At 44.9% G+C, this 27,493-nt stretch overlaps 1 protein-coding gene across 1 annotated transcript in view; it reads right to left on the bottom strand.

Moving 5' to 3' along the window:
* CA9 (carbonic anhydrase 9) overlaps positions 1-27,493 on the bottom strand; it is a 256,454-nt gene that overhangs the window by 71,396 nt on the left and 157,565 nt on the right. Inside the window, exons 5-6 of the mRNA XM_063453520.1 lie at positions 14,613-14,705; positions 13,848-13,914 (exon numbers count right to left, since the gene is read on the bottom strand). Of these exons, the coding sequence (XP_063309590.1) occupies positions 13,848-13,914; positions 14,613-14,705 (160 nt within the window). The remainder of the gene's footprint in view (positions 1-13,847; positions 13,915-14,612; positions 14,706-27,493) is intronic.

Genomic DNA, 27,493 nt, shown 5'->3' with positions numbered 1-27,493 from the left:
CCCGGCAAGATGCTGTGCTGCAGTGGAGTAGCCTTCTTTCTATCAGCTGGATCCAAGTAGAGAGAGAGAGGTAGAGCTCTTAAAAGAGCTAGTGATTAGCTGGGCAGGTTCCCTTTCAATAGCGAGACAAAGCTACGTTTTGAAGGGTAAAGTAGAACTGAGGTTTAATGACAGGGATTCTCCTTTTATGCAGTGCTCCCATGCAAGGGAGACACCCACAACCAATTAGACATTAACCAATCACACAATGGTTACATCCCACAGATTCCCTCCCCTCTGCTTGGGAGATAATTGAGTTTCTTACTGTATCTACACAATTATCTCCAAGCTAAAACGTATACATTTTATAAAATTTTATAACTTTCAGATTTTTAATCACACAGGAATAAAACTTATATTTTTATGAACAACACAACTTAGGGAAAAACATATTCAAAATTCATACAAATCCGTTCAGGGGTTCCAGAAATATTAAAAAGTCTCTTTGGACCGACCGCACACCTGTTTGCATGCCCAAAACAGTTCGGTCGGTCTATTTCTGCCCTGAAAAATAACAAAGTCCCATCCGAAGGCGGCGTTCGAATCGTCGAACGCACTTTGACTTCTGTCGAAGTGTTGAAGTGAAACCGGGGTTGCGTTTCAGCGGTGTTCAATTGTCTAATGGAGGTCTATTTTACACCAGAATGACAAAGTCACATCCGAACGTGCGTTCGAATCTAGAACGGGACTTAGTCTCCAGCCGCAGTGTCGAAGGGTAGGGGAAGGTACAGGTCAGCGGTGTTCGTTCAAATGTGTGGCCGATTTCCATTCCAGGGATTTGACGGCACACACCGCTGACCGTGTTCGACTGGATTAAAATGGCCGCCGCAACGTGTTCGATTGTCTAATGGCAACCACTTCGACTACTTCGGCGCTTCGGCTGTATCCGAAGTGCCATATCAAACGTACTGTGACGAGACCAATCTCGCCACATTGCATTGGAGGAGCCTGGTTGCCCGCCTGTTGCCTCTGGACTATGGCCCTGGGAGATTGGGCCCTTTAAAAACAGTATTCGGCCATACCAGAGTGTATGTCACTCATTCTGGCCCTTTAAATACTGTGGGGAAGGATTGGCACTTTTTATATGGCACTTTGGATGCAGCCGAAGTGCCGAAGTTGCCGCCATTCGACAAAGGAACACGTGGCGGCGGCCATTTTAATTTAGTCGAACACGGTCAGCAGTGTATGCTAAAGAATCTGTGGAACTAAAATCGGCTACGCAAATACATGAACACCGCTGACCCTTACCGTCGCCTCCACTTCGGTTAAAGTCGAAGTACGTTCGACAATTCGAACGTCCTGTTGCAATGTGCTATTTGCACAAACGGACCTGTTCATGCCTTCGAAGGGGACTTAGACGTTTTTCTGCATGAAATTGACCAACCGCACAGCCCAAATCGATGGAACTGTTTTGGGCAGGAAAATGTGCTTGCGGTCGGTCATAAAGGACTTCCATCTATCTTTTTATCCACTGGAGGGATTGGTATGATTTTTGAGAGTGTTTATGTTTAAAGTATGCTGAATTAAATATATAAACCATTGTGTAACATCATTATATCACAGGCACAGGGGAGGATTTTGTGTGTAATTGCTGGGAGTGTCTTCTGTAATGTATGTGTATGATTGGTTGTTTTGTAACACCCTGTGGGTGGTCCTATCTAAGGGAAACCGTCATAAAAGAATGTTCTTTTGGTGCCAATAAACAGACCACTGCTTGACCCTCAACACTGAGCTCTGTCTTGTCTTTGGGGGGATTTACTGTATGCTGTTAGAGACTGATTGCCAGGAGTGTAAGCTGATTGTCTGCTTTTCCTGTTCGTCTGCTAGCAGCTATTCGTGAGGTTCCAGTTCGGGAGTTTGAGTGCTATTTTGTATCCAGTTCGGGAGTTTGGTGTTCTGCAGTAGCTGTGCCTGTGTCTCTGGATGGGGAAGATCTTCTAAACGGCGGTTTAACCCTTTTATGCCTGGGGGTGCCGTTACACGTACCAATCCTTTGTACAAAACAGTTAAAGGGCCAGGCATAGTCTTTGTTCTTTAGGTACAGGCAATGTGGATGATGGCAAAAACAAACAAAAGGTAGAGGTTCCCAGGCAACATGGTAGGGGGTTGTTACAGAAGGTTTTCCTAGTTTTGATTCAGGTCCAATGCCTTCACACGCGGTCTTACTGGGCCTTCATTACATTCCCATCATATTGCCCTCTGTGGGCGACCCAATATGACCAATTCAGACCCTTATTTATAAATTAGCCGGTAAACAAACTCAGGTAGGAACTGTTGCAAAGCCATTGCCGCAGAGACATACTAGGAATGGCAGATGGATTACTGTAGGATCTGGTAGACTTAGAGTTGTGAATAAAAGGCATATTGCGCAGTCTGTTGCTCTACATAATTCATATTCAGCACTTTCAGAGTGTAGTGGTGTTGTGGAAACAGGCTCAGGCACGGAGTGTAGTGGCATTGTGGAGACAGGCTCAGGTACTGAGGGTAGTGGTGTTATGGAGACTGGCTTAGGCACGGAGGGTAGTGGTGTTATGGAGACAGGCTCATGCACTGAGGTTTTTGGAGGGGACTGATTGCCAGCCTCGTGCCATGGGACTATAGCCCCTGGGAGATTGGGCACTTTAAAAACAGTCTTGGGGCTTATGGACTTCTATTGGACTATGTATGGCCCTTGATAAACTTTAACCCCATGGCGATTTTATTCTGTTCGTGGGATCTGAGCACTGTTCGGATATATTGAGCACTCAGATCCAAACTATCTGAGGATAGTTCAGTATAATAGGAATTATGTATTTTCAGTATAATAGGAATTATGTATTTATATGTGTTTTTACTGTTGTTTACTGTTTTTGTGAATAGAGATATTTTCTGTATGCTGGAGATAATTGGCTTACCACACCCAAGCCATGCTTGCAGTCAGTCAAAAAGGGACTTCCAACAAACTTTTGAACCACTGGACCAATTTGTATGATTTTGACATATGTTTGTATTTTGAGTATGTTGATTCTGAAAATGTGATGTATACTTTTAAAGTTATGAATATTGTGTAAAACTGTATTTTACTGCCTGTGATAATTACGTTAACCCATTGTGTTCAGTAATTATATCCCAGGCAGAGGGGAGGATTTTGCTGTAATGACTCGGTGTGTCAGACATTGTTGTTTTGTTTTGATTGGTTTGTGTCATTTGTGTGCCAGTGTTCCATCAGGTACAGGGGGTGTGCCTCTGGCCTGAGGAATTGTATAAATTGGGAGCGCTTCCTTCCATTAAACAGTTCTACTTAACCCTCACTTTGGAGTGCCGTCTCTTATTGGGGGAATCTGCTACAAGGGATTGCTATGCTCTGCATATTCCCTTGCTATAATCACTGAAATCAACAGAAAATAGCATTAGGCTGATCAGTAAAAGCAAAAAATTTGAGAAACCACAGTGGTACTCCGCTGATGTAGTCAAAATAGTAAAAAACAAAAAGTTAGCATTTAGTAATTATAAAAAAAACCAGAGTGAGGAAGACAGAATGACCTATAAGATTACGCAGAAAGAGGCAAAGCAAGTTATAAGAGCTTCCAAATCACTCACAGAAGAGAAAATAGCACAGTCAGTAAAAAAGGGGGACAAAACATTTTTAGATACATACATGAGAAAAGGAAAGTAAAACAAGGATTAGTTAGATTAAAAACCCCATGGCGATTTGACTGTGTTCGTGGGATCTGAGTGCTTTTTGGATATATTGAGCGCTCAGATCCAAGCTATCTGGGGATAGGTTGAATGTGGGGGTTCTGTTCTTGTTCCTGCTACGCTCTCTGGAATAGGCGAGGTCTACCCACTGGAAGCTGGATCCTGGCCTTGGATTCAGGGTGGGTGAGAGATGGCGAGACCCTGGAGCAGCTGCATCGCTGGAAGTGGTGCCTGCAGTGCTGATGGTGTCGGTTGGAGGGCTTGGAGTCCTCGGCAAGCGCTAGGAGCATCGATTGGCGGAGGTACTTAGTCGGAGTGCCAGTGCTCCGTCACAATACTAAATTCCATTATTACACACGACCTTGTTAGGCCCACGTAAGGCTTTTCCAAAGAGCCCTCTCTCGACAGACTTCCAAGAACCCATCACTACACATTTAACATATTCATGCCTCTTCATTCTTGTAACGGACCGTTTCGCTCACAAGGGGATAAAAACCATTCAGGCGATAATCCCCTTCCAGATAGACCAGCAGCAACTGCAATCACCAATCTCCCGAACTGCAAACTACACAAATTCACCAACTCCCGAACAAGAGACACACGAACACTGGAAGCAGCCGAACAGGAAAAGCCATATGAACAGCTTACACTCCTGGCAATCGGCATACAATCAAATTCCCCCCAAGAATGAGACGACACTTCACTTTGAGGGTTAAGCAGGAAATCATTTACTGGGCTTACCTGCCCGGCTTTTATGCAGGTTTCCCACCTGGTGGACACTCCCCTAGGGGACCAGATGGGAAACTGGGAAACATATAGGACACGGACCAATCACAGACATACACCTTTAAACAATCCCACAATGCATCACAATCCCTCCTCCCTGGCCTGGAGATAATTGGAGAAGTAATCCAATTATCTCCAAGGACAGAGGCAAAACTCCATTACCCACATGGCAGACAAAAAGACAGTAAAAGACACAAAATTACCCACTGACACATTTAGTACACAAAACACATACATGCAACATATCCCCAGATAGCTTAGATCTGAGTGCACATTATTACCGAATGGCGCTCAGATCACATACATATAGTTCAATCGCCATAGGGCCAAAGTCTTTCACATAGTCTTTTGTTACACGAATAGGCTCCATGGCATGGCTATCTGGGGTGAGGCTGTTCATACGGTCAAACTACCGAATGAACAGCCAGTCGGTTCCACTACCGAATGCCGAGGTAAGGAGGCTGGTGGCTCAGCGGTGTTCGCGCAATAAAGTGTCCGTTTTCAGTTCCATAGTTTTAGCGCTGAACACCGCTGGCCGTTCGGGAGTTAAAATGGCCGCTGCCATGTGTTCGGCAAACGAACAAAGGCCACCCAGCGTTTATCAATTAAGCTACGGTTAACCGCAGCTTCTGGGTGACGACGGCACACTCCAGCTCCCAGGTGGTCCCTCGTACGGTAGTTTGTTCGGTAGCTGGAATCTACTGAACACCCCGGGAGAAAGGCACGAACAAGCCTTTCTGCAGGGAAAATAAAAGCTTTAACCTGCAGGGCCACAGTCCAAAGGGAGAAGGCGAGCAACCAGGCTCCTCCAGTGCACAGTGGCGAGGTTGGTTTCGCCACAATTCTGTCACTATTTTAACTGTTTTCGTTTTAACCTCGCCAACACTTTGGGTCACTTGCTAGTTCTGGTATATTGCTTCATTCAGTACGCTATGGGATTCGATTATGTGATGGTTGTCTATTTCTCAGGTGTTCTTTCTCATACATACTTCAGGTCCTTCTAGTGGAAGGATGTGCAGTGGGAACTCAGGCCTAGATTCAGTAAATCGGGTATTCAGTGTTCGAGGTAATCTGTTCATTTTCAGTTACTCCACTTGTCCGCAATGTTATGTTTTGATATCCCTTTCTGTCACAATGCCTACTTGCTCCAAACTTGCTGCTGGCTATCCTCAACTCGATAATCTGTGATTGTACCCTCGCCTTAACATATACCTTACAAGGGTCATGTTGGTCAATTATTCCTGCCACCTTCTTTTATAAAGAGCAAAAGGAAGGGCAAAAAAATCTCACAACCTGTGAGATAAATTCCCACTGGTTCTGTAGCAGTATCCTGAGTGGTAGGTGACTGCAATGAATAAAAAACAAATGTAACAAGACATAAAAATACCAAAGATAACTAATTAGATAGATACAATGAAACCATAAGCCTTAGAAGGCTGTTCCTCTACCTCATATTACTATACAGTGATGCTGGCGCTATATCAATACCAGTAGTAGTAATAATACAGTGAGGAAGTAACCCTAAGAAAGTTAGAACAGCATGCACAAAGCTGGCTTTATTAGAAGATTGGCCAATAGGAGCAGTGTTCAGTAAGGGATTAATCCAAAGTAATGAATAGTTTGATTCCTTGTCTAGAGGGGGTTAAAATCCCTATCGCTAAAGAAATTATAGTGTCCTAGATAGGGTGGAGTACCATTAGTTATATGCCGATATCCTCATTAAATACTGTATAGAAAGAACTATGATTGTAACGGATCACCTGGCACCCCGACTTGGTACCTCCGTTAATGGATGCTCCTAGTGCTTCCTGAGGACTCCAAGCACTCTGGCAGACACCACAATCACCGAATCCGAGAAACCTTTAAATTCTCCCAAGCGTATGAATGCTGTAGACCATTGAATAGGAACCATACGAATAGGCTTGTACTCCTAGCAGTCAACTGGAACAGCATGCAATAAATCCTTCCCCCCAATAATGAGACGACACATCACTTTGAGGGTAAAACAGGAACTCTGGACTGGCTCATCCAGCCTGGCTTTTATTTCCAACTCACACATACAGGCCACACCCAGGGGGAGGCATAAAAGAACCAATGACATAGATGTTACCTCCCACACATCCCCTCCCCTTAGTGTGACACATAATCCCATTATGCATACAGTGTAAAATATACTTTTACAGAACTTTCATAACTTTAAAACCATACATCACATTCACATAAAAATACATATCCACAATCAATCCATTCAGGGGAACAACATATTAAAAAATGGCATGAATCCGACCAGGGGTTCAAAAGTTACTAAAAGTATCTTTTGTTCCTTTCTGGCTGGCAGAAAAACATCCCCACAATGCACCCTGGTTTCCTCCCTTCTGCCCTGGAGTTAATTGGAGAAGTAATCCAATTACCCAGGACTAAAGGCAGACTCCATTAACCACATGGTTGCAAAACAACATAAAACACTTTAAAATACATAAAGTCACATTTACACATAACACACAGACATTTCACCTATCCCCAGATAGCTGGGATCTGCACGCACAAAACTACCGAATAGCGCGCAGATCCTACTCACACAGTACAATTGCCATGGAGCTAAAGTCTTTCCCATAGTCTTTCATTATATGAATAGGCTCCATGGTATGGCTATCTGGGGTATCACATTCCCATAAAGTCTGGTCCATAGTCCAAAGGCAAGAGGCGGGCAATCAGCCCCCTCCAAGGACACGTGGCGAGGTCGGTTTCGCCACACTTCTCCCCTTTACCCCCCAGACTAACAGGGTACTTGACCTCCTGCCGGTCAGTGCCCTTGTTAGTCCAGCAGCCCACCCACAAAACAGAAACAGCAGTACAGCCCACCCACAATAAATGGTTACTACACCTGAGTAAGAGAAAAACTTGTCCAGGTCCAGGTGCCTCACCATGGCTGTGTGGGGGACTGGTAGGCTGTTTTGGTGGGTTGCTGAGTGGGCAGAGCCCAGCGGTACTCTGCCCTGGTGCCAGCACTACCCCGGGAGTAGTCTGGTTGGAGCCTGGTTGCTGGAGACCGACTGTCTCCCCTTTAGATGCACCGCTCTGCTGCCGGAGGGGGAGACCGACTGTCTCCCCTTTGGATACATAGCTCCGCTGTTGGAGGGGGAGACCAACTGTGTCCCCTTTGGCTAAGCAGCCTTGTTGCTGGGGGACAGGACTGACTGTCCTTACACCCTGTGCTGTAGGTGCAGAGACCACTGTCCCATCTGCACAGTTGTGGGGCTTACAGTCTCCCCCTGGTACATTAAGCTGCCGCTGGGGAGAGGTGGTAACCAGCTCCTCTCCCATTAGAACACTCTGCCGCTGGGGAATGGAGACTGGGCTCTCTATTCCCTGTACATTAATGATCCGCCGCTGGGGAGAGGTGGTAACAATCTCCTCTCCCATACATACTTCCAGTCTCTGCGGAGGGAGACCGACTGTCTCTCCTCCCAACACAGAGTCCTGCTGTTGGGGAAAGGAAGCTGGGCTCTCTATTCCCTGCTGGATACTCTGCCGCTGGGGAATGGAGACTGGGCTCCCAATTCCCAACAAATCACACTGCCGCTGGGGAGGGAGGACGGCCCCTTCAGCTCCCTGTAACTTGGGCGCAGAGACCACGGTCCCATCTGTGCTGGTGTGGGGCTTACTGTCTCCCCTTGGTGTGCTAAGCTGCCGCTGGGGAGAGGGGGTAACCAACTCCTCTCCCTTACACACTTTCAGCCGCTGGGGAGCAGGGCTGACCCTATGTACTCCCTGTAGGCAGGGCGCAGAGACCACGGTCCCATCTGCGCTGGTGAGGGGCTTACTGTCTCCCCTTGGTGAGCTGTGCTGCTGCTGGGGAGAGGGAATAACAAACTCCTCTCCCTTACACACCTTCAGCCGCTGGGGAGAGGGGATAACAGGCTCCTCTCCCTGCACCGTAGACTGCCGCTGGGGAGCAAGAACGGCACCTTCAGCTCCCTGTAACGCACACTGCCGCTGGGGATCTGGGCCGACTGCCCAGCATCCCTGTAGGGCCGGTAGAGAGACCGCAGTCCCATCTCCACCTGCCATCCGTGGGTCTTCCCAGGACCAATCCGTGAGGCCCCTCAACATTTGTGAGTAAGGGCCACCTGCTTCCCCACCTGGCAACTCTGGCTGCTGCTGGGGATCTGGGTCGGCTGCCCAGCATCCCGGTGGAGAGACCTTGGTCCCATCTCTACCTGCCTGTTGTGGTTCCTCACAGGACCAGTCTATGAGGACCCCCACTTCGGGTTCCTCCCGCCGCCTCAGGGAAAGACGGCTAACCTCCTCGGATGCAGCCTCTACTCGGCTGCTGTAATGCTCCTGCTGCTGAGCATACTTCCTCTCTTTCGCCAACCGGAATTCTCGGTCCAGCCTTGTGTTTCGCTCGGCCATGACCTGGTTCCAGATCACCCGGCGTGTCTCCATGGGTATATCATCCCCATACTCGGCCACTCGCTGCCTCACCTCGGCCAGCCAATCATCTCCAGAGCCAGAACCTTCCATACTAGTCTGCTCCCAGGGGCGCTGCACGAGTGCTAGCGTTGCCCTCAATTTGTAAATCCAAACAGTGTCTCTGAGCTGCTTTACCTCGCACTAGGACGCCATCCCACCGCTTGCCACCAATGTAACAGATCACCTGGCACCCCGACTTGGTACCTCCGTTAATGGATGCTCCTAGTGCTTCCTGAGGACTCCAAGCACTCTGGCAGACACCACAATCACCGAATCCGAGAAACCTTTAAATTCTCCCAAGCGTATGAATGCTGTAGACCATTGAATAGGAACCATACGAATAGGCTTGTACTCCTAGCAGTCAACTGGAACAGCATGCAATAAATCCTTCCCCCCAATAATGAGACGACACATCACTTTGAGGGTAAAACAGGAACTCTGGACTGGCTCATCCAGCCTGGCTTTTATTTCCAACTCACACATACAGGCCACACCCAGGGGGAGGCATAAAAGAACCAATGACATAGATGTTACCTCCCACACATCCCCTCCCCTTAGTGTGACACATAATCCCATTATGCATACAGTGTAAAATATACTTTTACAGAACTTTCATAACTTTAAAACCATACATCACATTCACATAAAAATACATATCCACAATCAATCCATTCAGGGGAACAACATATTAAAAAATGGCATGAATCCGACCAGGGGTTCAAAAGTTACTAAAAGTATCTTTTGTTCCTTTCTGGCTGGCAGAAAAACATCCCCACAATGCACCCTGGTTTCCTCCCTTCTGCCCTGGAGTTAATTGGAGAAGTAATCCAATTACCCAGGACTAAAGGCAGACTCCATTAACCACATGGTTGCAAAACAACATAAAACACTTTAAAATACATAAAGTCACATTTACACATAAAACACAGACATTTCACCTATCCCCAGATAGCTGGGATCTGCACGCACAAAACTACCGAATAGCGCGCAGATCCTACTCACACAGTACAATTGCCATGGAGCTAAAGTCTTTCCCATAGTCTTTCATTATATGAATAGGCTCCATGGTATGGCTATCTGGGGTATCACATTCCCATAAAGTCTGGTCCATAGTCCAAAGGCAAGAGGCGGGCAATCAGCCCCCTCCAAGGACACGTGGCGAGGTCGGTTTCGCCACACTTCTCCCCTTTACCCCCCAGACTAACAGGGTACTTGACCTCCTGCCGGTCAGTGCCCTTGTTAGTCCAGCAGCCCACCCACAAAACAGAAACAGCAGTACAGCCCACCCACAATAAATGGTTACTACACCTGAGTAAGAGAAAAACTTGTCCAGGTCCAGGTGCCTCACCATGGCTGTGTGGGGGACTGGTAGGCTGTTTTGGTGGGTTGCTGAGTGGGCAGAGCCCAGCGGTACTCTGCCCTGGTGCCAGCACTACCCCGGGAGTAGTCTGGTTGGAGCCTGGTTGCTGGAGACCGACTGTCTCCCCTTTAGATGCACCGCTCTGCTGCCGGAGGGGGAGACCGACTGTCTCCCCTTTGGATACATAGCTCCGCTGTTGGAGGGGGAGACCAACTGTGTCCCCTTTGGCTAAGCAGCCTTGTTGCTGGGGGACAGGACTGACTGTCCTTACACCCTGTGCTGTAGGTGCAGAGACCACTGTCCCATCTGCACAGTTGTGGGGCTTACAGTCTCCCCCTGGTACATTAAGCTGCCGCTGGGGAGAGGTGGTAACCAGCTCCTCTCCCATTAGAACACTCTGCCGCTGGGGAATGGAGACTGGGCTCTCTATTCCCTGTACATTAATGATCCGCCGCTGGGGAGAGGTGGTAACAATCTCCTCTCCCATACATACTTCCAGTCTCTGCGGAGGGAGACCGACTGTCTCTCCTCCCAACACAGAGTCCTGCTGTTGGGGAAAGGAAGCTGGGCTCTCTATTCCCTGCTGGATACTCTGCCGCTGGGGAATGGAGACTGGGCTCCCAATTCCCAACAAATCACACTGCCGCTGGGGAGGGAGGACGGCCCCTTCAGCTCCCTGTAACTTGGGCGCAGAGACCACGGTCCCATCTGTGCTGGTGTGGGGCTTACTGTCTCCCCTTGGTGTGCTAAGCTGCCGCTGGGGAGAGGGGGTAACCAACTCCTCTCCCTTACACACTTTCAGCCGCTGGGGAGCAGGGCTGACCCTATGTACTCCCTGTAGGCAGGGCGCAGAGACCACGGTCCCATCTGCGCTGGTGAGGGGCTTACTGTCTCCCCTTGGTGAGCTGTGCTGCTGCTGGGGAGAGGGAATAACAAACTCCTCTCCCTTACACACCTTCAGCCGCTGGGGAGAGGGGATAACAGGCTCCTCTCCCTGCACCGTAGACTGCCGCTGGGGAGCAAGAACGGCACCTTCAGCTCCCTGTAACGCACACTGCCGCTGGGGATCTGGGCCGACTGCCCAGCATCCCTGTAGGGCCGGTAGAGAGACCGCAGTCCCATCTCCACCTGCCATCCGTGGGTCTTCCCAGGACCAATCCGTGAGGCCCCTCAACATTTGTGAGTAAGGGCCACCTGCTTCCCCACCTGGCAACTCTGGCTGCTGCTGGGGATCTGGGTCGGCTGCCCAGCATCCCGGTGGAGAGACCTTGGTCCCATCTCTACCTGCCTGTTGTGGTTCCTCACAGGACCAGTCTATGAGGACCCCCACTTCGGGTTCCTCCCGCCGCCTCAGGGAAAGACGGCTAACCTCCTCGGATGCAGCCTCTACTCGGCTGCTGTAATGCTCCTGCTGCTGAGCATACTTCCTCTCTTTCGCCAACCGGAATTCTCGGTCCAGCCTTGTGTTTCGCTCGGCCATGACCTGGTTCCAGATCACCCGGCGTGTCTCCATGGGTATATCATCCCCATACTCGGCCACTCGCTGCCTCACCTCGGCCAGCCAATCATCTCCAGAGCCAGAACCTTCCATACTAGTCTGCTCCCAGGGGCGCTGCACGAGTGCTAGCGTTGCCCTCAATTTGTAAATCCAAACAGTGTCTCTGAGCTGCTTTACCTCGCACTAGGACGCCATCCCACCGCTTGCCACCAATGTAACAGATCACCTGGCACCCCGACTTGGTACCTCCGTTAATGGATGCTCCTAGTGCTTCCTGAGGACTCCAAGCACTCTGGCAGACACCACAATCACCGAATCCGAGAAACCTTTAAATTCTCCCAAGCGTATGAATGCTGTAGACCATTGAATAGGAACCATACGAATAGGCTTGTACTCCTAGCAGTCAACTGGAACAGCATGCAATAAATCCTTCCCCCCAATAATGAGACGACACATCACTTTGAGGGTAAAACAGGAACTCTGGACTGGCTCATCCAGCCTGGCTTTTATTTCCAACTCACACATACAGGCCACACCCAGGGGGAGGCATAAAAGAACCAATGACATAGATGTTACCTCCCACACATCCCCTCCCCTTAGTGTGACACATAATCCCATTATGCATACAGTGTAAAATATACTTTTACACAACTTTCATAACTTTAAAACCATACATCACATTCACATAAAAATACATATCCACAATCAATCCATTCAGGGGAACAACATATTAAAAAATGGCATGAATCCGACCAGGGGTTCAAAAGTTACTAAAAGTATCTTTTGTTCCTTTCTGGCTGGCAGAAAAACATCCCCACAATGCACCCTGGTTTCCTCCCTTCTGCCCTGGAGTTAATTGGAGAAGTAATCCAATTACCCAGGACTAAAGGCAGACTCCATTAACCACATGGTTGCAAAACAACATAAAACACTTTAAAATACATAAAGTCACATTTACACATAACACACAGACATTTCACCTATCCCCAGATAGCTGAGATCTGCACGCACAAAACTACCGAATAGCGCGCAGATCCTACTCACACAGTACAATTGCCATGGAGCTAAAGTCTTTCCCATAGTCTTTCATTATATGAATAGGCTCCATGGTATGGCTATCTGGGGTATCACATTCCCATAAAGTCTGGTCCATAGTCCAAAGGCAAGAGGCGGGCAATCAGCCCCCTCCAAGGACACGTGGCGAGGTCGGTTTCGCCACAATGATGCCCAACATTGCGCCGTCTTTCTCACTTAATGGAGGTTTATAGATATTCACATGGATCCTCATACTAAATCAACATATGACCATCTAGAGAAGCCTCCCTCCCTTTAAATCTAACTAGATAGTTAGAGTACATAATTGAAGAGATAAAGACAATTAGAATCAAACAATTATGTCAATAAGTAAGTTTAGATAACACCAAACGTGCAAAAGGTAAAATAACGTAAAAAATAGTAACAACCAGACGCGCGTTTCGGTGCAAAGATATGTGCACCTTCGTCGGGGTCAAAGAGTACAATGAAATCAAATCCGTTTATATTAGTATACCCCACATGGTTCCCTATGGTCGGAGCCAATCACTTATATATACACGTCATCCATTATACGTGACCACTGTACACACAGTCTCATTTATTCAATGAGCGTCTCCCATTTCTATTGAGACCAGTCAAATGTGTTTGGGGTGTGTGTTTACTATTTTCCTGAATGGATAATTTGATCGTATGTGTGGAAAAATATGGGCAGCTTACGGAACTTCAGTGATATTTTATGATTTCAATTGTATGAGGTCAACTTTCCATTAAGGTAAACACTAAGAAAAGCCTATTACTTATGTGAAATTCAATGAGGATAATTTATAGATCGTAAGGTCGCAAGTTTAATATAAAATAAGCACAAGTAACAATAAAGTGCCCGCAATCAGGCTGGATTAAATCCAGAACAATTTGAGAAGCAGGTGCTGGGAGCGGTCATTATAAAGATCAATAAATGAACATTTCAGGTCTCACCCTCCTCTGCCACATTCTCCAAGTAGGAAAGTAGTTCCTCGTAATTTGGGTTTTCTTCAGTCCCCTCCTTTAACAGTAAAACAAAACATTATAATTTACGTAAAGGTTTAATATGTAAACATTATTAGCACAAGCAACCAATACACAACCAATACATAACACACCAATGTCAACTGTACACAATAACACAATCAATTACAATATAACCAATACAAATAAAGAACAAAAATAGAACAAACCTGAGCTCTACATTACAATACAGACAATACATCCAAGCAGGCTTTATTAACCCCTTAAGGACACATGACGGAAATATTCCATCATGATTTCCTTTTATTCCAGAAGTTGTGTATTTAAGGGGTTAAACAACACAAGCTATACAAACAACAGACAACAACACAACAAAGGAGCCTACAGATACAGTGGCTGAGGAGGCAAGCTGGTAGGGGTACTGATACTGGTAGGGAGGCTGTGGGCGCGGGGAAGCTATAGGTTCTGGGAGGCTGTGGGCACGGGAACGTTATAGGTTCTGGGAAGCTCTGGGCGCTGGGAGGCTATAGGTTCTCAGAGGCTGTGGGCACGGGAAGGCTATAGGTTCTCGGAGGCTGTGGGCACGGGAAGGCTATAGGTTCTGGGAGGCTGTGGGCGCCGGGAGGCTAAAGACTTCCCGCTATAGGGGGAAAGGCTATAGGTTCGGGGAGGCTGTGGGCAATAAAAAAAAACATAAAACAACAACGCCATTGCTCGTGACAGCCCAAAACTAACCTCAATGAAGGCAGCCAACACGGCCAGTCCTCCACGTCGTTGTACGGCTTCACTTATACTGTCATACTCAGCCGAGTAATGAACTACATGAATCTGAGAAAAGATAACCAGTGTGAATAAACTATATCAACACAAACATCAACACATACAGCCAGAACATTCAGGATAATAACCAGGCAGTAACCGGTCAGTCACACTAAATATACAGTCACAGGCAATAACCGGTCAGTCACACTAAATATACAGTCACAGGCAATAACCGGTCAGTCACACTAAATATACAGTCACAGGCAATAACCGGTCAGTCACACTAAATATACAGTCACAGGCAATAACCGGTTAGTCACACTAAATATACAGTCACAGGCAATAACCGGTCAGTCACACTAAATATACAGTCACAGGCAATAACCGGTCAATCACACTAAATATACAGTCACAGGCAATAACCGGTCACACTAAATATACAGTCACAGGCAATAACCGGTCAGTCACACTAAATATACAGTCACAGGCAATGACCGGTCAGTCACACTAAATATACAGTCACAGGCAATAACCGGTCAGTCACACTAAATATACAGTCACAGGCAATAACCGGTCAGTCACACTAAATATACAGTCACAGACAATAACCGGTCAGTCACACTAAATATACAGTCACAGACAATAACCGGTCACACTAAATATACAGTCACAGGCAATAACCGGTCAGTCACACTAAATATACAGTCACAGGCAGTAACCGGTCAGTCACACTATATATACAGTCACAGGCAATAACCGGTCAGTCACACTAAATATACAGTCACAGGCAATAACCGGTCAATCACACTAAATATACAGTCACAGGCAATAACCGGTCAGTCACACTAAATATACAGTCACAGGCAATAACCGGTCACACTAAATATACAGTCACAGGCAATAACCGGTCACACTAAATATACAGTCACAGGCAATAACCGGTCAGTCACACTAAATATACAGTCACAGGTAATAACCGGTCACACTAAATATACAGTCACAGGCAATAACCGGTCACACTAAATATACAGTCACAGGCAATAACCAGCCAGTCACACTAAATATACAGTCACAGGCAATAACCGGTCAGTCACACTAAATATACAGTCACAGGCAATAACCGGTCAGTCACACTAAATATACAGTCACAGGCAATAACCGGTCAATCACACTAAATATACAGTCACAGGCAATAACCGGCCAGTCACACTAAATATACAGTCACAGGCAATAACCGGTCACACTAAATATACAGTCACAGGCAATAACCGGTCACACTAAATATACAGTCACAGGCAATAACCGGTCAGTCACACTAAATATACAGTCACAGACAATAACCGGTCAGTCACACTAAATATACAGTCACAGGCAATAACCGGCCAGTCACACTAAATATACAGTCACAGGCAATGACCAGTCAGTCACACTAAATATACCGTCACAGGCAATAACCGGTCAGTCACACTAAATATACAGTCACAGGCAATAACCGGTCAATCACACTAAATATACAGTCACAGGCAATAACCGGTCACACTAAATATACAGTCACAGGCAATAACCGGTCAGTCACACTAAATATACAGTCACAGGCAATAACCGGTCAGTCACACTAAATATACAGTCACAGGCAATAACCGGTCAGTCACACTAAATATACAGTCACAGGCAATAACCGGTCAATCACACTAAATATACAGTCACAGGCAATAACCGGTCAATCAAACTAAATATACAGTCACAGGCAATAACCGGTCACACTAAATATACAGTCACAGGCAATAACCGGTCAGTCACACTAAATATACAGTCACAGGCAGTAACCGGTCAGTCACACTACATATACAGTCACAGGCAATAACCGGTCAGTCACACTAAATATACAGTCACAGGCAATAACCGGTCAGTCACACTAAATATACAGTCACAGGCAATAACCGGTCAGTCACACTAAATATACAGTCACAGGCAATAACCGGTCAGTCACACTAAATATACAGTCACAGGCAGTAACCGGTTAGTCACACTAAATATACAGTCACAGGCAATAACCGGTCAGTCACTCTAAATATACAGTCACAGGCAATAACCGGTCAGTCACACTAAATATACAGTCACAGGCAATAACCGGTCAGTCACACTAAATATACAGTCACAGGCAGTAACCGGTCAGTCACACTAAATATACAGTCACAGGCAATGACCGGTCAGTCACACTAAATATACAGTCACAGGCAATAACCGGTCAGTCACACTAAATATACAGTCACAGGCAATAACCGGTCAATCACACTAAATATACAGTCACAGGCAATAACCGGTCACACTAATTATACAGTCACAGGCAATAACCGGTCAGTCACACTAAATATACAGTCACAGGCAATAACCGGTCAGTCACACTAAATATACAGTCACAGGCAATAACGGGTCACACTAAATATACAGTCACAGGCAATAACCGGTCACACTAAATATACAGTCACAGGCAATAACGGGTCACACTAAATATACAGTCACAGGCAATAACCGGTCAGTCACACTAAATATACAGTCACAGGCAATAACCGGTCACACTAAATATACAGTCACAGGCAATAACCGGTCAGTCACACTAAATATACAGTCACAGGCAATAACCGGTCAATCACACTAAATATACAGTCACAGGCAATGACCGGTCAGTCACACTAAATATACAGTCACAGGCAATAACCGGTCAGTCACACTAAATATACAGTCACAGGCAATAACCGGTCAGTCACACTAAATATACAGTCACAGGCAATGACCGGTCAGTCACACTAAATATACAGTCACAGGCAATAACCGGTCAGTCACACTAAATATACAGTCACAGGCAATAACCGGTCAGTCACACTAAATATACAGTCACAGGCAATAACCGGTCAGTCACACTAAATATACAGTCACAGGCAATAACCAGTCAATCACACTAAATATACAGTCACAGGCAATAACCGGTCAGTCACACTAAATATACAGTCACAGGCAATAACCGGTCAATCACACTAAATATACAGTCACAGGCAATAACCGGTCACACTAAATATACAGTCACAGGCAATAACCGGTCAGTCACACTACATATACAGTCACAGGCAATAACCGGTCAGTCACACTAAATATACAGTCACAGGCAATAACCGGTCAGTCACACTAAATATACAGTCACAGGCAATAACCGGTCAATCACACTAAATATACAGTCACAGGCAATAACCGGTCAATCACACTAAATATACAGTCACAGGCAATAACCGGTCACACTAAATATACAGTCACAGGCAATAACCGGTCAGTCACACTAAATATACAGTCACAGGCAGTAACCGGTCAGTCACACTACATATACAGTCACAGGCAATAACCGGTCAGTCACACTAAATATACAGTCACAGGCAATAACCGGTCAGTCACACTAAATATACAGTCACAGGCAATAACCGGTCAGTCACACTAAATATACAGTCACAGGCAATAACCGGTCAGTCACACTAAATATACAGTCACAGGCAGTAACCGGTTAGTCACACTAAATATACAGTCACAGGCAATAACCGGTCAGTCACACTAAATATACAGTCACAGGCAATAACCGGTCAGTCACACTAAATATACAGTCACAGGCAATAACCGGTCAGTCACACTAAATATACAGTCACAGGCAGTAACCGGTCAGTCACACTAAATATACAGTCACAGGCAATGACCGGTCAGTCACACTAAATATACAGTCACAGGCAATAACCGGTCAGTCACACTAAATATACAGTCACAGGCAATAACCGGTCAATCACACTAAATATACAGTCACAGGCAATAACCGGTCACACTAAATATACAGTCACAGGCAATAACCGGTCAGTCACACTAAATATACAGTCACAGGCAATAACCGGTCAGTCACACTAAATATACAGTCACAGGCAATAACGGGTCACACTAAATATACAGTCACAGGCAATAACCGGTCACACTAAATATACAGTCACAGGCAATAACGGGTCACACTAAATATACAGTCACAGGCAATAACCGGTCAGTCACACTAAATATACAGTCACAGGCAATAACCGGTCACACTAAATATACAGTCACAGGCAATAACCGGTCAGTCACACTAAATATACAGTCACAGGCAATAACCGGTCAATCACACTAAATATACAGTCACAGGCAATGACCGGTCAGTCACACTAAATATACAGTCACAGGCAATAACCGGTCAGTCACACTAAATATACAGTCACAGGCAATAACCGGTCAGTCACACTAAATATACAGTCACAGGCAATGACCGGTCAGTCACACTAAATATACAGTCACAGGCAATAACCGGTCAGTCACACTAAATATACAGTCACAGGCAATAACCGGTCAGTCACACTAAATATACAGTCACAGGCAATAACCGGTCAGTCACACTAAATATACAGTCACAGGCAATAACCAGTCAATCACACTAAATATACAGTCACAGGCAATAACCGGTCAGTCACACTAAATATACAGTCACAGGCAATAACCGGTCAGTCACACTAAATATACAGTCACAGGCAATAACCGGTCAGTCACACTAAATATACAGTCACAGGCAATAACCGGTCAATCACACTAAATATACAGTCACAGGCAGTAACCGGTTAGTCACACTAAATATACAGTCACAGGCAATAACCGGTCAGTCACACTAAATATACAGTCACAGGTAATAACCGGTCAGTCACACTAAATATACAGTCACAGGCAGTAACCGGTTAGTCACACTAAATATACAGTCACAGGCAATAACCGGTCAGTCACACTAAATATACAGTCACAGGCAGTAACCGGTCAGTCACACTAAATATACAGTCACAGGCAATAACCGGTCAGTCACACTAAATATACAGTCACAGGCAATAACCAGTCAATCACACTAAATATACAGTCACAGGCAGTAACCGGTCAGTCACACTAAATATACAGTCACAGGCAATAACCGGTCAGTCACACTAAATATACAGTCACAGGCAATAACCGGTCAGTCACACTAAATATACAGTCACAGGCAATAACCAGTCAATCACACTAAATATACAGTCACAGGCAATAACCGGTCAGTCACACTAAATATACAGTCACAGGCAATAACCGGTCAGTCACACTAAATATACAGTCACAGGCAATAACCGGTCAGTCACACTAAATATACAGTCACAGGCAATAACCGGTCACACTAAATATACAGTCACAGGCAATAACCGGTCAATCACACTAAATATACAGTCACAGGCAATAACCGGTCAGTCACACTAAATATACAGTCACAGGCAATAACCGGTCACACTAAATATACAGTCACAGGCAATAACCGGTCAATCACACTAAATATACAGTCACAGGCAATAACCGGTCAGTCACACTAAATATACAGTCACAGGCAATAACCGGTCAGTCACACTAAATATACAGTCACAGGCAATAATCGGTCACACTAAATATACAGTCACAGGCAGTAACCGGTCAGTCACACTAAATATACAGTCACAGGCAATAACCGGTCAGTCACACTAAATATACAGTCACAGGCAATAACCGGTCACACTAAATATACAGTCACAGGCAATAACCGGTCAATCACACTAAATATACAGTCACAGGCAATAACCGGTCAGTCACACTAAATATACAGTCACAGGCAATAACCAGTCAATCACACTAAATATACAGTCACAGGCAATAACCGGTCAGTCACACTAAATATACAGTCACAGGCAATAACCGGTCAGTCACACTAAATATACAGTCACAGGCAATAACCGGTCAGTCACACTAAATATACAGTCACAGGCAATAACCGGTCAGTCACACTAAATATACAGTCACAGGCAGTAACCGGTCACACTAAATATACAGTCACAGGCAATAACCGGTCACACTAAATATACAGTCACAGGCAATAACCGGTCAGTCACACTAAATATACAGTCACAGGCAATAACCGGTCAGTCACACTAAATATACAGTCACAGGCAATAACCGGTCAGTCACACTAAATATACAGTCACAGGCAATAACCGGTCAGTCACACTAAATATACAGTCACAGGCCATAACCGGTCAGTCACACTAAATATACAGTCACAGGCAATAACCGGTCAGTCACACTAAATATACAGTCACAGGCAATAACCGGTCAGTCACACTAAATATACAGTCACAGGCAATAACCGGTCAGTCACACTAAATATACAGTCACAGGCAATAACCGGTCAGTCACACTAAATATACAGTCACAGGCAATAACCGGTTAGTCACACTAAATATACAGTCACAGGCAATAACCGGTCAGTCACACTAAATATACAGTCACAGGCAATAACCGGTCACACTAAATATACAGTCACAGGCAATAACCGGTCAATCACACTAAATATACAGTCACAGGCAATAACCGGTCACACTAAATATACAGTCACAGGCAATGACCGGTCAGTCACACTAAATATACAGTCACAGACAATAACCGGCCAGTCACACTAAATATACAGTCACAGGCAATAACCAGTCAATCACACTAAATATACAGTCACAGGCAATAACCGGTCAGTCACACTAAATATACAGTCACAGGCAATAACCGGTCAGTCACACTAAATATACAGTCACAGGCAATAACCGGTCAGTCACACTAAATATACAGTCACAGGCAATAACCGGTCAGTCACACTAAATATCCAGTCACAGGCAATAACCGGTCAATCACACTAAATATACAGTCACAGGCAATAACCGGTCAGTCACACTAAATATACAGTCACAGGCAATAACCGGTCAGTCACACTAAATATACAGTCACAGGCAATAACCGGTCAGTCACACTAAATATACAGTCACAGGCAATAACCGGTCAGTCACACTAAATATACAGTCACAGGCAATAACCGGTCAGTCACACTAAATATACAGTCACAGGCAATAACCGGTCAGTCACACTAAATATACAGTCACAGGCAATAACCGGTCAGTCACACTAAATATACAGTCACAGGCAATAACCGGTCAGTCACACTAAATATACAGTCACAGGCAATAACCGGTTAGTCACACTAAATATACAGTCACAGGCAATGACCGGTCAGTCACACTAAATATACAGTCACAGGCAATAACCAGTCAATCACACTAAATATACAGTCACAGGCAATAACCGGTCACACTAAATATACAGTCACAGGCAATAACCGGTCACACTAAATATACAGTCACAGGCAATAACCGGTCAGTCACACTAAATATACAGTCACAGACAATAACCGGTCAGTCACACTAAATATACAGTCACAGGCAATAACCGGCCAGTCACACTAAATATACAGTCACAGGCAATGACCAGTCAGTCACACTAAATATACCGTCACAGGCAATAACCGGTCAGTCACACTAAATATACAGTCACAGGCAATAACCGGTCAATCACACTAAATATACAGTCACAGGCAATAACCGGTCACACTAAATATACAGTCACAGGCAATAACCGGTCAGTCACACTAAATATACAGTCACAGGCAATAACCGGTCAGTCACACTAAATATACAGTCACAGGCAATAACCGGTCAGTCACACTAAATATACAGTCACAGGCAATAACCGGTCAATCACACTAAATATACAGTCACAGGCAATAACCGGTCAATCACACTAAATATACAGTCACAGGCAATAACCGGTCACACTAAATATACAGTCACAGGCAATAACCGGTCAGTCACACTAAATATACAGTCACAGGCAGTAACCGGTCAGTCACACTACATATACAGTCACAGGCAATAACCGGTCAGTCACACTAAATATACAGTCACAGGCAATAACCGGTCAGTCACACTAAATATACAGTCACAGGCAATAACCGGTCAGTCACACTAAATATACAGTCACAGGCAATAACCGGTCAGTCACACTAAATATACAGTCACAGGCAGTAACCGGTTAGTCACACTAAATATACAGTCACAGGCAATAACCGGTCAGTCACTCTAAATATACAGTCACAGGCAATAACCGGTCAGTCACACTAAATATACAGTCACAGGCAATAACCGGTCAGTCACACTAAATATACAGTCACAGGCAGTAACCGGTCAGTCACACTAAATATACAGTCACAGGCAATGACCGGTCAGTCACACTAAATATACAGTCACAGGCAATAACCGGTCAGTCACACTAAATATACAGTCACAGGCAATAACCGGTCAATCACACTAAATATACAGTCACAGGCAATAACCGGTCACACTAATTATACAGTCACAGGCAATAACCGGTCAGTCACACTAAATATACAGTCACAGGCAATAACCGGTCAGTCACACTAAATATACAGTCACAGGCAATAACGGGTCACACTAAATATACAGTCACAGGCAATAACCGGTCACACTAAATATACAGTCACAGGCAATAACGGGTCACACTAAATATACAGTCACAGGCAATAACCGGTCAGTCACACTAAATATACAGTCACAGGCAATAACCGGTCACACTAAATATACAGTCACAGGCAATAACCGGTCAGTCACACTAAATATACAGTCACAGGCAATAACCGGTCAATCACACTAAATATACAGTCACAGGCAATGACCGGTCAGTCACACTAAATATACAGTCACAGGCAATAACCGGTCAGTCACACTAAATATACAGTCACAGGCAATAACCGGTCAGTCACACTAAATATACAGTCACAGGCAATGACCGGTCAGTCACACTAAATATACAGTCACAGGCAATAACCGGTCAGTCACACTAAATATACAGTCACAGGCAATAACCGGTCAGTCACACTAAATATACAGTCACAGGCAATAACCGGTCAGTCACACTAAATATACAGTCACAGGCAATAACCGGTCAATCACACTAAATATACAGTCACAGGCAATAACCGGTCACACTAAATATACAGTCACAGGCAATAACCGGTCAGTCACACTACATATACAGTCACAGGCAATAACCGGTCAGTCACACTAAATATACAGTCACAGGCAATAACCGGTCAGTCACACTAAATATACAGTCACAGGCAATAACCGGTCAATCACACTAAATATACAGTCACAGGCAATAACCGGTCAATCACACTAAATATACAGTCACAGGCAATAACCGGTCACACTAAATATACAGTCACAGGCAATAACCGGTCAGTCACACTAAATATACAGTCACAGGCAGTAACCGGTCAGTCACACTACATATACAGTCACAGGCAATAACCGGTCAGTCACACTAAATATACAGTCACAGGCAATAACCGGTCAGTCACACTAAATATACAGTCACAGGCAATAACCGGTCAGTCACACTAAATATACAGTCACAGGCAATAACCGGTCAGTCACACTAAATATACAGTCACAGGCAGTAACCGGTCAGTCACACTAAATATACAGTCACAGGCAATAACCGGTCAGTCACACTAAATATACAGTCACAGGCAATAACCGGTCAGTCACACTAAATATACAGTCACAGGCAATAACCGGTCAGTCACACTAAATATACAGTCACAGGCAATAACCGGTCAGTCACACTAAATATACAGTCACAGGCAATGACCGGTCAGTCACACTAAATATACAGTCACAGGCAATAACCGGTCAGTCACACTAAATATACAGTCACAGGCAATAACCGGTCAATCACACTAAATATACAGTCACAGGCAATAACCGGTCACACTAAATATACAGTCACAGGCAATAACCGGTCAGTCACACTAAATATACAGTCACAGGCAATAACCGGTCAGTCACACTAAATATACAGTCACAGGCAATAACCGGGTCACACTAAATATACAGTCACAGGCAATAACCGGGTCACACTAAATATACAGTCACAGGCAATAACCGGGTCACACTAAATATACAGTCACAGGCAATAACCGGTCAGTCACACTAAATATACAGTCACAGGCAATAACCGGTCACACTAAATATACAGTCACAGGCAATAACCGGTCAGTCACACTAAATATACAGTCACAGGCAATAACCGGTCAATCACACTAAATATACAGTCACAGGCAATGACCGGTCAGTCACACTAAATATACAGTCACAGGCAATAACCGGTCAGTCACACTAAATATACAGTCACAGGCAATAACCGGTCAGTCACACTAAATATACAGTCACAGGCAATGACCGGTCAGTCACACTAAATATACAGTCACAGGCAATAACCGGTCAGTCACACTAAATATACAGTCACAGGCAATAACCGGTCAGTCACACTAAATATACAGTCACAGGCAATAACCGGTCAGTCACACTAAATATACAGTCACAGGCAATAACCAGTCAATCACACTAAATATACAGTCACAGGCAATAACCGGTCAGTCACACTAAATATACAGTCACAGGCAATAACCGGTCAGTCACACTAAATATACAGTCACAGGCAATAACCGGTCAGTCACACTAAATATACAGTCACAGGCAATAACCGGTCAATCACACTAAATATACAGTCACAGGCAGTAACCGGTTAGTCACACTAAATATACAGTCACAGGCAATAACCGGTCAGTCACACTAAATATACAGTCACAGGTAATAACCGGTCAGTCACACTAAATATACAGTCACAGGCAGTAACCGGTCAGTCACACTAAATATACAGTCACAGGCAATAACCGGTCAGTCACACTAAATATACAGTCACAGGCAGTAACCGGTCAGTCACACTAAATATACAGTCACAGGCAATAACCGGTCAGTCACACTAAATATACAGTCACAGGCAATAACCAGTCAATCACACTAAATATACAGTCACAGGCAGTAACCGGTCAGTCACACTAAATATACAGTCACAGGCAATAACCGGTCAGTCACACTAAATATACAGTCACAGGCAATAACCGGTCAGTCACACTAAATATACAGTCACAGGCAATAACCAGTCAATCACACTAAATATACAGTCACAGGCAATAACCGGTCAGTCACACTAAATATACAGTCACAGGCAATAACCGGTCAGTCACACTAAATATACAGTCACAGGCAATAACCGGTCAGTCACACTAAATATACAGTCACAGGCAATAACCGGTCACACTAAATATACAGTCACAGGCAATAACCGGTCAATCACACTAAATATACAGTCACAGGCAATAACCGGTCAGTCACACTAAATATACAGTCACAGGCAATAACCGGTCACACTAAATATACAGTCACAGGCAATAACCGGTCAATCACACTAAATATACAGTCACAGGCAATAACCGGTCAGTCACACTAAATATACAGTCACAGGCAATAACCGGTCAGTCACACTAAATATACAGTCACAGGCAATAACCGGTCACACTAAATATACAGTCACAGGCAGTAACCGGTCAGTCACACTAAATATACAGTCACAGGCAATAACCGGTCAGTCACACTAAATATACAGTCACAGGCAATAACCGGTCACACTAAATATACAGTCACAGGCAATAACCGGTCAATCACACTAAATATACAGTCACAGGCAATAACCGGTCAGTCACACTAAATATACAGTCACAGGCAATAACCGGTCAATCACACTAAATATACAGTCACAGGCAATAACCGGTCAGTCACACTAAATATACAGTCACAGGCAATAACCGGTCAGTCACACTAAATATACAGTCACAGGCAATAACCGGTCAGTCACACTAAATATACAGTCACAGGCAATAACCGGTCAGTCACACTAAATATACAGTCACAGGCAGTAACCGGTCACACTAAATATACAGTCACAGGCAATAACCGGTCACACTAAATATACAGTCACAGGCAATAACCGGTCAGTCACACTAAATATACAGTCACAGGCAATAACCGGTCAGTCACACTAAATATACAGTCACAGGCAATAACCGGTCAGTCACACTAAATATACAGTCACAGGCAATAACCGGTCAGTCACACTAAATATACAGTCACAGGCAATAACCGGTCAGTCACACTAAATATACAGTCACAGGCAATAACCGGTCAGTCACACTAAATATACAGTCACAGGCAATAACCGGTCAGTCACACTAAATATACAGTCACAGGCAATAACCGGTCAGTCACACTAAATATACAGTCACAGGCAATAACCGGTCAGTCACACTAAATATACAGTCACAGGCAATAACCGGTTAGTCACACTAAATATACAGTCACAGGCAATAACCGGTCAGTCACACTAAATATACAGTCACAGGCAATAACCGGTCACACTAAATATACAGTCACAGGCAATAACCGGTCAATCACACTAAATATACAGTCACAGGCAATAACCGGTCACACTAAATATACAGTCACAGGCAATGACCGGTCAGTCACACTAAATATACAGTCACAGACAATAACCGGCCAGTCACACTAAATATACAGTCACAGGCAATAACCAGTCAATCACACTAAATATACAGTCACAGGCAATAACCGGTCAGTCACACTAAATATACAGTCACAGGCAATAACCGGTCAGTCACACTAAATATACAGTCACAGGCAATAACCGGTCAGTCACACTAAATATACAGTCACAGGCAATAACCGGTCAGTCACACTAAATATCCAGTCACAGGCAATAACCGGTCAATCACACTAAATATACAGTCACAGGCAATAACCGGTCAGTCACACTAAATATACAGTCACAGGCAATAACCGGTCAGTCACACTAAATATACAGTCACAGGCAATAACCGGTCAGTCACACTAAATATACAGTCACAGGCAATAACCGGTCAGTCACACTAAATATACAGTCAC

The sequence above is a fragment of the Pelobates fuscus genome, chromosome 5 (assembly GCF_036172605.1).
Source record: "Pelobates fuscus isolate aPelFus1 chromosome 5, aPelFus1.pri, whole genome shotgun sequence".
In the NCBI taxonomy this organism is placed as follows: domain Eukaryota; kingdom Metazoa; phylum Chordata; class Amphibia; order Anura; family Pelobatidae; genus Pelobates; species Pelobates fuscus.
This window is presented reverse-complemented; position numbering and strand designations above follow the sequence as displayed.